The sequence below is a fragment of the Mycteria americana genome, chromosome 5, assembly GCF_035582795.1.
Source record: "Mycteria americana isolate JAX WOST 10 ecotype Jacksonville Zoo and Gardens chromosome 5, USCA_MyAme_1.0, whole genome shotgun sequence".
Taxonomy (NCBI): domain Eukaryota; kingdom Metazoa; phylum Chordata; class Aves; order Ciconiiformes; family Ciconiidae; genus Mycteria; species Mycteria americana.
In genome coordinates, this window is record NC_134369.1 from 29,998,015 (window position 1) to 30,012,218 (window position 14,204).

Consider the following 14,204-nt stretch of genomic DNA (forward strand, 5'->3'; position numbering starts at 1 on the left):
TTAGTGTTGTCAAGAGGCTATCTAGGGGTTAGAACAGGACTTCTGATCTCTGTTTCCCTAATACTTGCTGGCTCTTCCCCAGGTATATGTACTGGACGGACTGGGGTGAGAATGCCAAGCTGGAACGCTCTGGGATGGATGGCTCTGGACGTGTGGTGTTGATCAGCAACAACCTGGGCTGGCCTAATGGACTGGCAGTGGATAAGGCTGGGTCCCAGCTGCTCTGGGCTGATGCACACACTGAGGTCCGATTCTGTTCTTCAGCATTGTTTGTCATTGGGTCTTTGCTAGCCTGGAGGCTGTTTTGAAGCTCTTGAGCAAGCTATCAAAAGAGCAAGGGGAGTGTAAGCTTTTCTGGGAGTATGGGCTATGGGGAGGGTGGACTTGAATAACGTCACTTGCTTAGGCTCTGTTTCCCACTTGATATAGTAATTGCCAGCAAGGGGATCAGTGTTTTGAGTGTGGAGCTGATGTTTACTTCTTTCTTCAGCGTATTGAGGCTGCAGATCTCAATGGTGCTAACCGCCGCACCCTGCTGTCTCCAGTGCAACATCCCTATGGCCTCACTTTGCTGGACTCTTACATCTACTGGACTGACTGGCAAACTCGCAGCATTCACAGGGCTGACAAGGACACTGGTGCCAATGTCATCTTGGTGAGGGCAAACCTGCCTGGCCTCATGGACATTCAAGCTGTTGATAGGGCACGGCCCCTGGGTGAGTTGCTAGGCTACTCCCAAATTAGCAGGTGTCTGTGGTGACTAGGGGAGCCCTTCAAAGCTGTCATTGAAAAGAGTCCTTTGGTGTAAAGCATGAGTGATAGAGTAACTTCTCAAAAATCAGCTTTTCTTCCCTCTTGTTTAACTATTTTTGCACTTCTACCTGTTTACCCAGCTCCATAGGTCTGGTGTTGTTTATTGCTGCATGCCTTTTGACTCCCTTCATCACATTTCCTTCACTGGATTACACTGACAACCTCATTCTCACACACATCAGAGCCACTTTCTTAGGAGGACTGAATGAGTCATGCCCTATTAGGCTTCACCAGAGGCTGCTGGCATTGGACAGTTTCCCTTTTTTAGCTCCAAGAGGCACTAATTCCTCTTCAGCTAGTTGCTGAAACCTTATTTCAAGTTCTAGTCATTTTTTTCCCAACCATTTCAGACTTCATCTTCCTGTCTGCTACTTTGCTCTACAAAATCTCTGCTTCTTTAGTTGCTTTTAATATATCATGCTCTCCAACTATTCTGTGCCAGAGTCAGATTCCTTATGTTACTCTTCAGCGCCTATACGACGCCATCTTGCCTCTTTGCTCTTCAGTGGGAACTGTTGCTTTGTGCTGTGGCTTCATTTTGGTGGAATTTCCCCAATACGTACTTCTACAGAAAACTCTGTGCTGCTTCTCCTGTGGCTACTAACAGCAGAACATCACTCTTGACAGTATAACTTTACAATATAACTTAAAGCTAACCAAAACTCTAGCCGTCATATCCCCGTTGTCTTCTTCCCACTCCCTGCATCTGTCTTCTGGGCTTATCCCCACCTAATAAATGTATGCTGGGTTTTTCTCAACTTTAAAAAAAAAAAGAGATGACCCTAATATGTCAGGCACTTTCAGCAGGCTTCTCTGATGCCTTTGTTTACTTGCCACTGTGTGCAGCTAAGTTGAAACAGAAGCTTCTTTGTCAGCCTGGCCTCTGGTGCATTGTCACACTGCTTCCCCACAGGGTTGGATCTTTCTGTCAGCATTACCATTTGCAGCAATAATAAAGCTAAACTGCAGTTGTGTGAATCTATCAGCATTTGGCTGTTCCTTTTTCCATGGGAAAACTATGATTAGCAAGGAATGCAGGTCAAGATTTTGCTCCTAATGCTTCCCCTTCTGTGCCTTTCTGTTCTCCTTGCCCCAACCATGCCCATACCCACCACGAATCTTGGAGGGGAGGGAGGCAGTCTCTGTACGAAGGGCTGTAGATTCCCAGCAAGGCTGGGATGGTAAGGATGAACTCAGCTGCTAGCAAGTTGTGCATGTATGTAGCCTTTAAAATAAAGCTTTGGTCTGTGGGACCACACTGATCCTTAAACTCTACTTTCCCTATTTCTGAAGGTTTCAATAAATGTAGAGTTCGTAATGGTGGCTGCTCCCACCTTTGCTTGCCTCACCCCACTGGCTTCTCCTGTGCCTGCCCCACTGGCATCCAGCTGAAGAGAGATGAGCAGACGTGTGACTCTTCTCCAGAGACCTACCTACTTTTCTCTAGCCGTGCTTCCATCCGTCGTATCTCGCTGGACACCAGTGACCACACAGATGTGCACATACCTGTCCCTGAGCTGAACAATGTCATTTCTCTGGACTATGATAGTGTGGATGGCAAGATTTACTACACAGATGTATTTCTTGATGTCATCAGGTGGGTGCTAGTCATCTGCTTGGCCAGTGCCCAGGTCACCCAGCTACTTGTGCTGGTTGTGCCACAGTGAGCTGTGGAGTGTGCCAATAAGTTGGGGAGACTGAGATGCTGGCAATACACCACTATTTGCACCTTGTCTTCGGTACACAGCATCATGTGTATCACTGAACTAAATGCTGAAGGTGTGTTTAACCTGCTGGAGACTATGGGGTAAAAGGTATTAGGGAGGTAGCAGTATGAAGTGGCCCTGTGGCTGATGGGGAACACACATGGAGATGTGAAGGCTTTCCGGGAGCTACCTGTTCCTCACTGCCATTTGTCATTGATTTCCATCCAGGCGGTCTGATCTGAATGGCAGCAACATGGAAACTGTTATTGGTCAGGGTCTGAAGACTACAGATGGCCTGGCAGTGGACTGGGTTGCCAGGAACCTCTACTGGACAGACACAGGACGCAATACCATAGAAGTAGCTAGACTGGATGGAAGCTCCAGGAAAGTGCTGATTAATAACAGCCTGGATGAGCCGCGAGCCATTGCTGTCTTTCCCAAGAAGGGGTAGGTATGGGGTATTGGTGGGGCAGGGAGAAGGGCTGTGCAGAGGCAGATTGGAAGAGGAGGTTGTGGGAAGAAGAAGAGATGTGCCATGTGAATCTGTAGGTACCAGCAAGGGGCTGACTCTGAGTGACAGATGTAATCGCGCCAACAGTGAATTTGAAGGTTGGGCAGATAGCTGGGAGAAGCAAGCTACAGACCACAAGATCTTTTTTGAACCTGAAGAATCTGGCAGTTTAATTCATAACTAAAACTTTCATTAGACTAAATGAAATGCTCTTTTCTTCTTACACTTGCCTTTTATCTCTTCAGGTACCTCTTCTGGACAGATTGGGGTCACATTGCTAAAATTGAACGGGCAAACCTGGATGGCTCTGAACGTAAAATCCTGATTAACACTGACCTAGGATGGCCCAATGGATTGACTTTGGATTATGACACCAGGAGGTCAGTGAAAGATTTTCTTATACTTGCATAGAGTTAAGGGATGTAATGAATTTTTTTAGCCTTCTTAGCTTGGTTTATTGGAGTAGCAGTGTGGGTTTGGGTTTGGTTTTTTTTGTCTGACCCATCTTGGCTAGCGAATGACTAGAAAGTAAAGAGGGATTGTATAGATGGAAGCTCACCTCTTTCCCTGTTCCTCCAGGATTTACTGGGTGGATGCGCATCTTGATCGCATAGAGAGTTGTGATCTCAATGGGAAGCTACGGCAAGTGTTGGTCAGCCAGGTGTCACATCCCTTTGCTCTGACACAGGTAAGAAGATTTTCCTGCTGCCACTGTTCTCCCTGGTGTGTTGATGAGTTTGGACAGTGGAGCTTGGGGACAGGGAAGTGTTATAGTCTGGGGAAACCAAGATGGCTGAGGGGATAGCACTTAACTCTTCTGTGGAGCTAACAAAGGAAGTTCTTCTGAACTCCTGTAGGGTGTAGACAGTCATATTCTTTATGATAAGAGGGGAAGGGGTTGAAAAGGCCTTTGTTTGGGGCCTTCTGCTGCTGCAGTGTGTTTTTTATGGGTATCCTGTGTCTACGTGGCTAAACATGCTAATGGCTGTGACTTTTCTTTGCTGTCTCCGAGCAGCAGGATAGGTGGATATACTGGACTGACTGGCAAACCAAATCCATCCAGAGAGTGGACAAATACTCTGGGCGGAACAAAGAGACAGTCCTAGCCAATGTTGAGGGACTGATGGATATCATTGTGGTGTCTCCTCAGAGACAGACAGGTAAATAGGAGGACCTTGATTCAGGCAAATGCTAATTGTAGACAAAAAGAACTCTGGAACCACTGTGCTACTGTAGATGTCAAGGGAGCTTGGCATCCTTTCTTATACTCAAACTGTCAATACATCTTCCCTGGGCACATTCCTTGTCTGCCTGTGACATTTCAGTCAAGTACATCTTAACAGCATTCTTTTACAGCTTTGATTAGCAAACGTCACTTTCTGTGTTGTTCATCTGACATTGTGTCGTGATGAGAGAATGTGAAGACAACAGAAGAATGGGAGCTTTTTGGTTTTTAATCTGTGCAGCTGTGTTGACTGGGCTCCTGTCTAATGATTTCCAGTGCCTTCCTTTCAAGACTGCCCTGATCCTACCAGTGTCTGGCTATTGTCATCACTTTCTTAGCAGTCAGATGAAGGGCATGTGCCAGAGCATAGGAACTTGCTGGATTTCTAGGAAGTATCTCTCACTGAGCAGGAAAAAAGGTTGTTGCTCTGAACTCCTACCTGGTCATCTGCAACATATTTAGAAAATTGCTTGTTCTTTCCAGGTACTAATGCTTGCGGAGTGAACAATGGAGGCTGCACTCACCTCTGCTTTGCCAGGGCTTCTGACTTTGTCTGTGCGTGTCCAGACGAACCAGATGGGCGGCCCTGTTCTACTAGTGAGTTTACTAAGTGTCACTTGGGTAGTAGCTTCCATAAGTGAGCCACTGCCACTACTTATGCAGTGACAGTGGCAACCAGAGCATCTGAAGCTCTCCAGTGTATAAAAAAAATTATGCAGAGTCGTATACTGGAAGTAAGGCGGTTGTGAGCAATAGAGCCTTCTTCTGTCCTTTCTGCTGACAGACTGGGTTTGAGAAGGGAAAGCTGCTCATATAGGCCATTTCAGAAACTCTCTATAGCTTACCAGACTTGTTAATCTGTCCCATAAAGTTGGGGTCCTGCTTATTTTTCTCTGTTGTTCTAGTTCCTGGTGTGGTGCCCCCTGGTCCTGAACCCACCAGTGTAAGTGAGAGAAGTCAGACACCACCTGGCAGAGTAGGTACCTCAACAACCAAACCTCTCACATCTCTGGAAGCAGTGGAAGGAAAGTAAGTGCTCTTGTTCTCTTGGATTGGGGTCTGAAAGTCACAGCTTGTGCAAGGTGCAATATGTGAGCCCCCTCTGGTTGTCGTCATCCAAATGTACCTCTCCCTCACCAAAAGAGGCTATTCTAGCTCCAGACTTAATGTTCATGATGGGGAAAACCATTTTGACAAAGAATGCAGAACACAGTTGAGCTGGCAAGAAAGAGGTGCAGAGATTTTTCTGTCTGTTCTATTGAAATGTGTGTCTAGGCTGACTGTGCTGAAGTTATCACTTCCTCCTGAGACCGTGTCATTCATTTGATTGATTTTGGAGCTCCTAATTTTGAGAACTTTATTTCTGAGAGGAGGAGAGGAGAGTCTGTTGCTTTAATTCACTGAGACATCTCAGACCTGACCCAGACATCTGAGGAAGTAGTTCTGCCCTGGCCACAAAAGGATAGCTTTTTTGGGGCAAAACAGAACCTTTGCAGCTCTAACATTTAAGTTACAATGGAGGTAGTTAAGAGACCTTTTCCTGCTAATTCCCTACAGCCTGCTATCCTACTGCCCAGCAAAAAAGTATGTTCTATAATATATAACTGGGTTATTTACAAGGCACATCTTTCACACTGTTGAGTGCGATATATTGGACAGAAAGATTGTGCTGACTCTAGGATGTTCTGATTTTTGCTTCAGCACTGATGCTGAAATTTGTGTTCTGATAGATAGATATATGCATGCACCTATTTACCTGAAAGGTGGATCTAGAATGACTCGGATATAAAGATATTGCAGACCTATAATTGATATATACACGCACACACCCCTATATATGTATACGGTCCTCTCTCCTCTGGATACAGAAGGATACTGAAGAAGAGAAAGGAATTCTCCTGTTGTTGAACTGGAATTGGAAGGGATATCAGTGCTAGCCTGTCCTATCCTGTCTTTTGATACCTTTGATGCTGTTGGTACTACTTTCAGTAACTAACTGTCCTTCTGTCATTCAGCTGCTCTGACAAAGATGCTAGGCGAGGCTTGTGTACCCATGCCAACGAGGCAGTGTTGGCAACAATGGGTGAGTTCCTTTTCTTTAACTCTTTTCCACCAGGGTTGTTCCTCCAGATGTGCCCAGGGCATTCCAGTCCATAGTGTTTGAAACTCAAATTTCTGAAACTCAGACTTGAATTACTCAAATGCCCTCTGAGCAGAGCAAAGTGTGTCTAAGGATGAACATCAGTCATACACATTCATTAGCCTATATGGGGACTTTGTCAAATGACACTTTGGTCTGAAGAATAGTTCTGTTTTCTTTCATCCCATACCTCACCCATTGGGCTCCTCCCATTAATGATACTCTTCTTCACTGTCCCTTTGTGTTTAGTTGAGGCTGGTTGACTAGGGTAATTGTTTCCCGCTGCAGGAGTAACCTGTCAGCAAGGGGTCTAACTCATCCTTACCCAATCCCATTACAAAGATCTTGATGCTCCTTGGTTTGCTGGGGCCTGTGTGGGAGGAAGGGTTATCATGTTTGGTTTCATATGAAGCCAAACAAAACCCTCTGCTAAACCTTGGTGTGCTGACATTTTACTTTGCGTACTTGTGTATGGTGTATAACCTCTGTATTAGGCATTACACCAAGGTCAGTATTACCCAGTGGAAGTTAAAGAAAGTGCATAAATTACCCTTGCTGTTCACTTTCAGGAGAAGGACTGCATGTCAGCTACATTATTGGAGGTCTTCTCAGCATCTTGTTTATTTTGCTGCTTATTGCTGCGTTAATTATATATAGGTAAGTGATCTTTTTCCCCCTCCCCTGGCCAATAGTAAAATCTAGGGTTGTAAGAGAAGAAAGCTCCTGAAAGCACCTCATCTTTCTTTATTGTTATTTACAATCCCTTTGTTCTCCATTGGAAGCAGTGCTTGATGATTTTATTTGCAAGGTTTGAGTCCTGTGCCTTTGAAGTGTTGGGCATGCAACTTTATTATTTGAAGCCTTAGTGGCTAAATTTTCTGCAGAGAGCTTCTGAGTTATGGACAGGGGCGTGAGATAATTCATATCTCAGTACATGTGTGAGCTCATGTGCTTTCTGCCAGATAGCTTCACCAGTTACCACCAGTATAACTTTTGTGGTTACATGGCAGTGCCTTGCTGTAGTGGTACCTAGTGAATGGACTGGTAGCTGAAGAGCCAGGTGAAGCCAGCATTCTCTCTCTTTGAGGGACAGTGAAGATTGCTGGAGCTTTCCCCTCACTGAGCACTCAGGAATTTTGGATCCTGGCAGTAGGGCCCTATGTCTTTTCTGACAGCTCTCTCCCTCTAGGCATAATAAGTCCAAGTTCACGGACCCTGGCTTGGGGAACCTAACTTACAGTAATCCCTCATATCGGACATCTACCCAGGAGGTGAAGATTGAAGCGATTCCCAAACCAACCATGTACAACCAGTTGTGCTATAAGAAAGAGGTAAGAGCTGCTACTAGGGATATGGGAGCCCAGCTCAAGCTGCTGTTGAGTATTACAGGCCTTAGTATGTGAAAATGTTGCAACTTGTCAGCATTTACTTCTAGGACATAGGAGGACAGCTTCAGTGAATTGCTCAGAATCCTATGGAGATTAACCAGCAGCACTTCTTCCCCAGTGAGCTGTAGTGAATTAGACCTGTCTCCAGCTCTCTGCTTCTTCCCCATTCCCACAGTGTGTTGTATTTCATTTGCATTGGGTGCTGGCCCTCGAAGTACAGGAGTCAAAGGGAATTGTCTTCCCTGGACACAGTCCTGGTTAGTAATCGTTGCACCAAGGTTGCTTTGGGGAACCAGGGGAACCAGGCAGCCCGAAGAGGTTTGGTAACAAGAACATGTCTCCTGGCTGTGCGCTGCCTGGAAGGGGTGGGATAGGGAGAGAACTGGAGCCCTTATTCAATGGAGCATTTTAAAGGCCCTGCAGAGGTCTTTGCTGTGTGCTACAGGATGCTCCATGATATGATATCTTGCAGCACTTAGTTTCTCCTCTTTTTTCTCCTCAGAAGCTTTCTTATCACTCAGATAGCTTCTCATCTTCCCTCTTCTGATTTCCGTCCACATCCTCACGTCAGGTATCACTACTCTATGTGTTTGATCCTGCCTCCCTCACTTAAGCTCTGTTGTGTGGCTCAAACACTGTCCCATACTAATTGCTCTTTCTTGGTTTTTTCCCCGCTTTTATGTCCTTAAACTACCTCTACTGTCTGTCAAGAAAGTATAGGTAATTTTCTGTGGCAGATCCTTTGGTCTTGGCTTTGGCTACTCATACTCAGTGTGTGAGCTTTGAAAAAGGTAATTTCTGTAGGACTATTTATGATAATCTGTTAGATCACTTAGTTCCTCTAGCAGGGATCACAGAAAGACTTATGCAGAGGAGAGTTTTTCCTGGCTTTGTTTTTCAGAGCTGCTATCCAATAGATTTCCAAAAATTTCCTGCCATTTTAGCTTTATCTACTAAGGATAAACTAGGATTATTTATCTGGGAATATAAATACTTTCCACTTTTCTCTTAATTCTGGTGCTCCTAGATATACCTAAATGTATATTTCCCTGCACCCTCCACTTTCTCCTCAGGGATAGATCAGATGTTCTAATGCTCCTTATTTGTCAGTGAGCCAAGTTATACAGATTTCACTACTTTAATCTCAGTGTGGTCCCTTTAGCCTCTGATCATTTCCGTTGTCTCCCTATAATCTCCTTCCCCTGTATCACTGTGAGACTCGGACTCAACAGTGGTATTCCAGCTGTGCTTTCCTGAGAGGCAAATCTAGAACGACTCAGATATAAAGATATTGCAGACCTAGAATTGATTCCCTGCCTACTTTTGTCATGAAGTCTTCTGGCTGTTCCTGCTTCCCATTTTGGTTTTTTTTTTCCTTCCTTTTTAGGCTCAGTGTTGTTCTTACTCCCTGCTGTCAGGGAATATATATAGTTGAATTAGAAGAGCCAGCTCATCCTCATTCCCCTTCCGTGATTTGAAGGCTCCTGGAGTTTGGAATGAGAGCTCTTGCAGGGAGGATTCATCTGGGGGTGGTGAAGAACTGAAGGGAAACTTAGAATGGGTTCTGCCATTGTGACAGTCAAAGCTAGTGGCTGTTTAGAGCCTAGCCTAAATGGAGGTCCAGCCTTTTGTCTGCTTCACTGTCTACATTCCAGCTCTGCTTTGCTCTTTGCCATATTTTTCCATAGCTGTATTGGATTTTTTCATTCATCTGTTTTCTCCCTAGACTGGTCCTGACCACAGCTACACCAAGGAGAAGATCAGGATTGTGGAGGGGATATGCCTTTTATCCAGTGATGATTCTGAGTGGGATGACCTTAAGCAGATTCGGAGTTCCCGAGGAGGGATCCTCCGGGACCATGTCTGCATGAAGACAGATACGGTCTCTATCCAGGCTAGTTCTGGTTCACTGGATGACACCGAAACTGAGCAGCTGCTACAAGAAGAACAGTCTGAATGCAGCAGTGTTAACACAGCAGCAGCCACTCCTGAACGGCGTGGCTCACTCCCAGACACAGGCTGGAAACACCAACGCAAGCCCTCCACGGAGAGCGAGGTCTAAAGTACATGCAACTTTGGAAATGCTCGTACCCTCCCTAGCCTCTGCTCTGCACAAAAAAAGACAGGACTCTGCCTGCTAGGCAAGGAAGGGCACAGAGACCAGCCTGTCTTGCGAGGGGCCCAGAGACTGTGACTGCCTTTCAGCAAGGAGCTGGGGCAGCTGTGCTGTTGTGGTTGGAGAGGGAGGATGGGTGGGTTGGAACCCAGAGACCCTTTTGGCTCATTTTCACTGTCTGTGGTTTATTTATATGTTCCCTTTTCCTGGAAGCTGCCACGTTAACTTTTGCAGTGACTCCTCTGGCCTGAATCTGGTTCAGATTCTGTGTTCTCTGGCAACCTGCAAGTCCTGTGCCGTCCAGCTCACGGTCAATGCCCGTGAAGAGAGCAGAGCTGCCTCATTGCTAAGCTCCTGGTCACAGAAGTTCCCCTGGTCATTCCAGCACTACCAGCACTCTTTGAGGCTTTGTGTTGAGGGGTCTCTGACTTGAGAGAGGTCTTGGAATAGATGAGGTATACTTTGGGGCTCAAGGGGACAGTGACACAGCATCAGCTCACCTTTTAAGGGCATAAAGAGGGTAACCACAGTTGCCGTGACTCACTTCATGAGGGCATCACTTCTTACTTTCCCATCTGCTAGTAAAAACTTTAAGGAATGCTCAGATCAGAGCACTGTGTCTGTTGCTGGCAGTGGACACTGCTCCTGTTCTCCTCTTTCCTGTTAAAACATGTTTCTACTCTGGAAAAACAAGAGTCAGCATATGGCCCTTTCAGAACTGCTCCCTGTGGGTACTGGAGTCAGAGTGCTGAACTTGAGGAAAGAAGAGATTGGTATTGTTCTTAGCTCTACAGAGCTAATGGGAGGAAATGGATCTCAGCAAGACCTAAATTCTACTCTTGTCTTTGCATAACTGATATATAAAATAAGAAAAAGAAAATTTGCTAAGTCCCCACCAGTCCCAATTCTGCAACGTCCCCAGTTCTCTTGGCCTTTAGGACCTTTGATTACCGTAATGAGGGAAAAGAGAATTCCTAGGTCAAGTCTTTCCCAGGGGAATACTCAGTGCTGACAGTTAGGAACTGCTTTATTACTAGGCTGAGCCCATTTGACCTAGAATAGGAGACAATAATCAGGGAGCTGTAAGGGCCATTTTATATAGTTGTTTATCAGATAGAATTGCACTTTAAGCTCTTCTGTTACCACTAAATAGCTCTCCTTGCAAAGTCGTTTTTCCCATCAGCTGCATGAGCTTCAGTTGTTCTCTGGCCTCCAAGGCCTCTACCCTCTAGGGGGTGTAATCCTACCCTTGCAGTTACACCCCAGCAGCATCTGGAGCTGGGGCTTGCATGCTTCCCAGGACTATTGCCACCTTTTCATATTCTCTCGACTTCTCTTGTCATCTGTTCAGAGGGAGAAAAGACAGAGAAAGTATCTCTTGATGCTTCTTCAAAAATGAGATTTATATTAACCCCTCAAGTCATATGGATACTATCATGGTAAAATATTGAGTGTTAAGCCAGATACTTGGAAGCAGAACTTCCCAGTGAAGAATTTTCACGGCAAACTCTGTAACCTCTTTATCTCCTGGGAAGAGGTCAAGTACATTCCCACCCATGGTGTAAAGAGAGCAAAGCATACACTAGGGGTATGGCTTAGGTGTGGGGAGGGTGCACCTCCCATGCAATATTTTTCCAGCTGGTAAAAAAAAGGAAAATCCATCCTACTCTGCTGTAACCTTGTTCATATACTAACAGTCCTGCTACCCCTGAAAAACATGACAGTTGCCAGGGGGTTGGCTGTACTTTTTACAGCAGAGGTAGCTTGCAGAAAAGGGAAGGTTGCAGCTTTGACCTGGCTAGGTGGCTTGAAACTGTCCATAACTGCACCATTGGGCTGACTGGTGTATATTCCTGTGGAAAATGAACTGGAGCTAAGACTTGGAAATTTCCCTGTGTTAATGTGGGACTCTTCCCTGCTCCCAGAGGGATTTTTTTTTTAATTAGATTTTTATTTAATTATTTATTTGATTGACTCCAGCCTGGGAAGCATTGTTTTTGTTGGGCAGAGGCACTTTTGGATTGAGGCGTGGACTCGACTGGGAACTGAGAAAGGAGTGCATATCACTGACATGGACCTTGCCTGTCTAAGCTGCCTCATGCAGGGACAACACCAGAGGGCTCAAGCATAGGCAGAAGAATCGATTTGAACAGAAACCACGTGTATGGGCAGGGGCATCAGAGCTGGGAGTGAGTGGGTGGATGGGGGAGGAAGGCTCTGACTTCTAGGAGAGCAGGGTTTCTTTGGGTTTTGAGGTTGGGTTTTTTTTGCCCCAATAGCTTATGTGAGTGTGCACCAAAATCCGGAGGTGGGACAGGGGTGAAGGGAAACATCTGCCCAGACCTGTCACTTGAGGTTCAGTCAGCCTGTCAAAATAATCGCTGTCCGAGTCGCAAGTGCAGAATGGAAAGGAAAACCCAGTCAGTCTTTTCAACAACTCATGGTGCTTGTGATCTCCACCTTGATAAATATTCTCTGCTGCTTCTTCAGAGGGACCCTGCACACTCCAGCCTAACAACCATTCATAACTGCTCTTTGCTCCCTTCCTCAAATGATTATGGTGAAAAGGAGCAACAAAACGTCCCACAGCCTCTCCTCTACCAGTGAGGTGGGCGGAAATTAGTTTCTTCTTCCTAGAGACAGCCCCAGTGAGATGCTGCCTAGGGGGTGCATCGTGGTTCCCCGTTCTGGGGAAGACAAGACCCTCATTGCACTTAGGATGTTAAGAATGTAGAAAGGCCACTGGAGGATGATCTCTTGAGCACTGATTTACTATGTAAAAAGCAAACCTCTCTCCTGTCTGTCCCGAGCTAACGTCAGTGATTTCCGTGTGTTCCTGTGTAATGGTTTTAACGTTACTCACTGGAGACATTGGACTTTCTGGAGTTATTTAACCATTGTGTTCAGTATTTTAGGGGTTGATGATAATTTAATATAAATTTAGCTTTTCTTAACCACTCTGCCTGGCTTTTGGTTGTGAATCATGCATGTTATTTGGACTCTCCTTCAAAAGAGGAGCTCCCAGACCTGTTTGCACAGAACCTCAACTTTGCTTCATTTGAGAGGAGCAAGAAGGTAGGAATGGATCTGGGTTCTTTTGATAATCTGATTGTAACACACTTCTTCTGCCACTACGGCTTTGAATCAAGGGCCAAATATCCATGCTCACTCACTTTCGCAAATTTCTGTGCACACATAATACCTCTCACTCTGACCCCACCTTGCTTTTTTTCCTTTTTGTTACATTTTAACGTGGCAAAAACAGAAGAGGCTGTTCCTCTTTTTGGAAAGTATTAGGACTGTAGTGGTCTCAAGCCTCAGCCCAGTGGAAAATAAAGCTCTGAAGAAGAGCTGCTTTTCTATCTGTAAGGCATTTTGTTCAAGATTCTGTTGCCTTTTTTTTAATACAAGGATTTTAAATAGTGCAAAAGGCTGAATAATGAATGGAAACATTCAGTAATAACTGACACTGCAGTACTGGTGCTAATCTTGTACCCCATTCTGTCCCTTTCTGATGAAAGAAGTACCAGGAACATTTGAAATATTTTAGCTTTATTCCTGCTCATTTCACAGTTGAAGCACAGTGCAGAAGTGATGTCACTGAGGTCATGCAAAAATATAATCACCTCACTTTTTAAAAAATTGATGATGCTTACACAGTGTGGTGGGGAGAGATGGCACTGTAAGATTAATTGCAGTTGTGTTGATGGCACTTTCCTGTCTCTCTCCACCCCTAAGAATTTCTCCATTGCTTGCTTCCGCAGAAGTGAAAAAACAAGGGAGAGAAAACACACTGTACTCTAAGAACACACAGTTACTGCTTGCAAACTCACTGATCATATTAAAGAAGAGAAAGCCCCTTCCCCTCTAACGGGATATTCCCAAAAGCTGAACGCAGCCAGCTCAGAGCTGCTTTAGCCCTTTGCGAAAGGCGACGGGTTCAGCGGCCTGGCACGGCTGCCTCAGGGTGCCACCAGCACCTCCCGCCAGCGGTGCCGGCGCCAGGCGCTGCTCTGGGTGCGGCGGGCCCCGCAGCCGCCCCACACCCTCACCGGGACCACGGCAGCTGCCGCGGGGCCCGAGTTCCCCCGCAGTACCGGCGGGCGGGCGCAGCGGCCTCCTTCCCCAGCACGTCCTGGTGGTTATGGAGCGGGGGCGCGCCAGGCCGCAGGGGCTAGGATGGTGCTGCCAGAGGCCGCCCCGCCGCGGTGCGCTCTCCCCGCGGCCCGACCGGACCTGAGGCGCCGATGGGAACCGGTGGCGGCTGCCTCAGGAGAGCGCGGAGCACGCGTCGCTGCTGCCGGA

The 14,204-nt window shown here is 46.2% G+C and overlaps 1 protein-coding gene across 1 annotated transcript in view; it reads left to right on the forward strand.

Moving 5' to 3' along the window:
* Positions 1-12,808, forward strand: part of LRP4 (LDL receptor related protein 4) — an 87,738-nt gene extending 74,930 nt beyond the window's left edge. The window contains exons 26-38 of the mRNA XM_075501617.1: positions 83-245; positions 491-716; positions 2,107-2,410; positions 2,748-2,966; positions 3,276-3,410; positions 3,610-3,718; positions 4,046-4,190; positions 4,739-4,852; positions 5,161-5,284; positions 6,271-6,338; positions 6,965-7,052; positions 7,585-7,726; positions 9,510-12,808. Of these exons, the coding sequence (XP_075357732.1) occupies positions 83-245; positions 491-716; positions 2,107-2,410; positions 2,748-2,966; positions 3,276-3,410; positions 3,610-3,718; positions 4,046-4,190; positions 4,739-4,852; positions 5,161-5,284; positions 6,271-6,338; positions 6,965-7,052; positions 7,585-7,726; positions 9,510-9,845 (2,173 nt within the window). The 3' untranslated portion in view covers positions 9,846-12,808. The remainder of the gene's footprint in view (positions 1-82; positions 246-490; positions 717-2,106; positions 2,411-2,747; positions 2,967-3,275; positions 3,411-3,609; positions 3,719-4,045; positions 4,191-4,738; positions 4,853-5,160; positions 5,285-6,270; positions 6,339-6,964; positions 7,053-7,584; positions 7,727-9,509) is intronic.
* Positions 12,809-14,204: the final 1,396 nt, after the last annotated feature.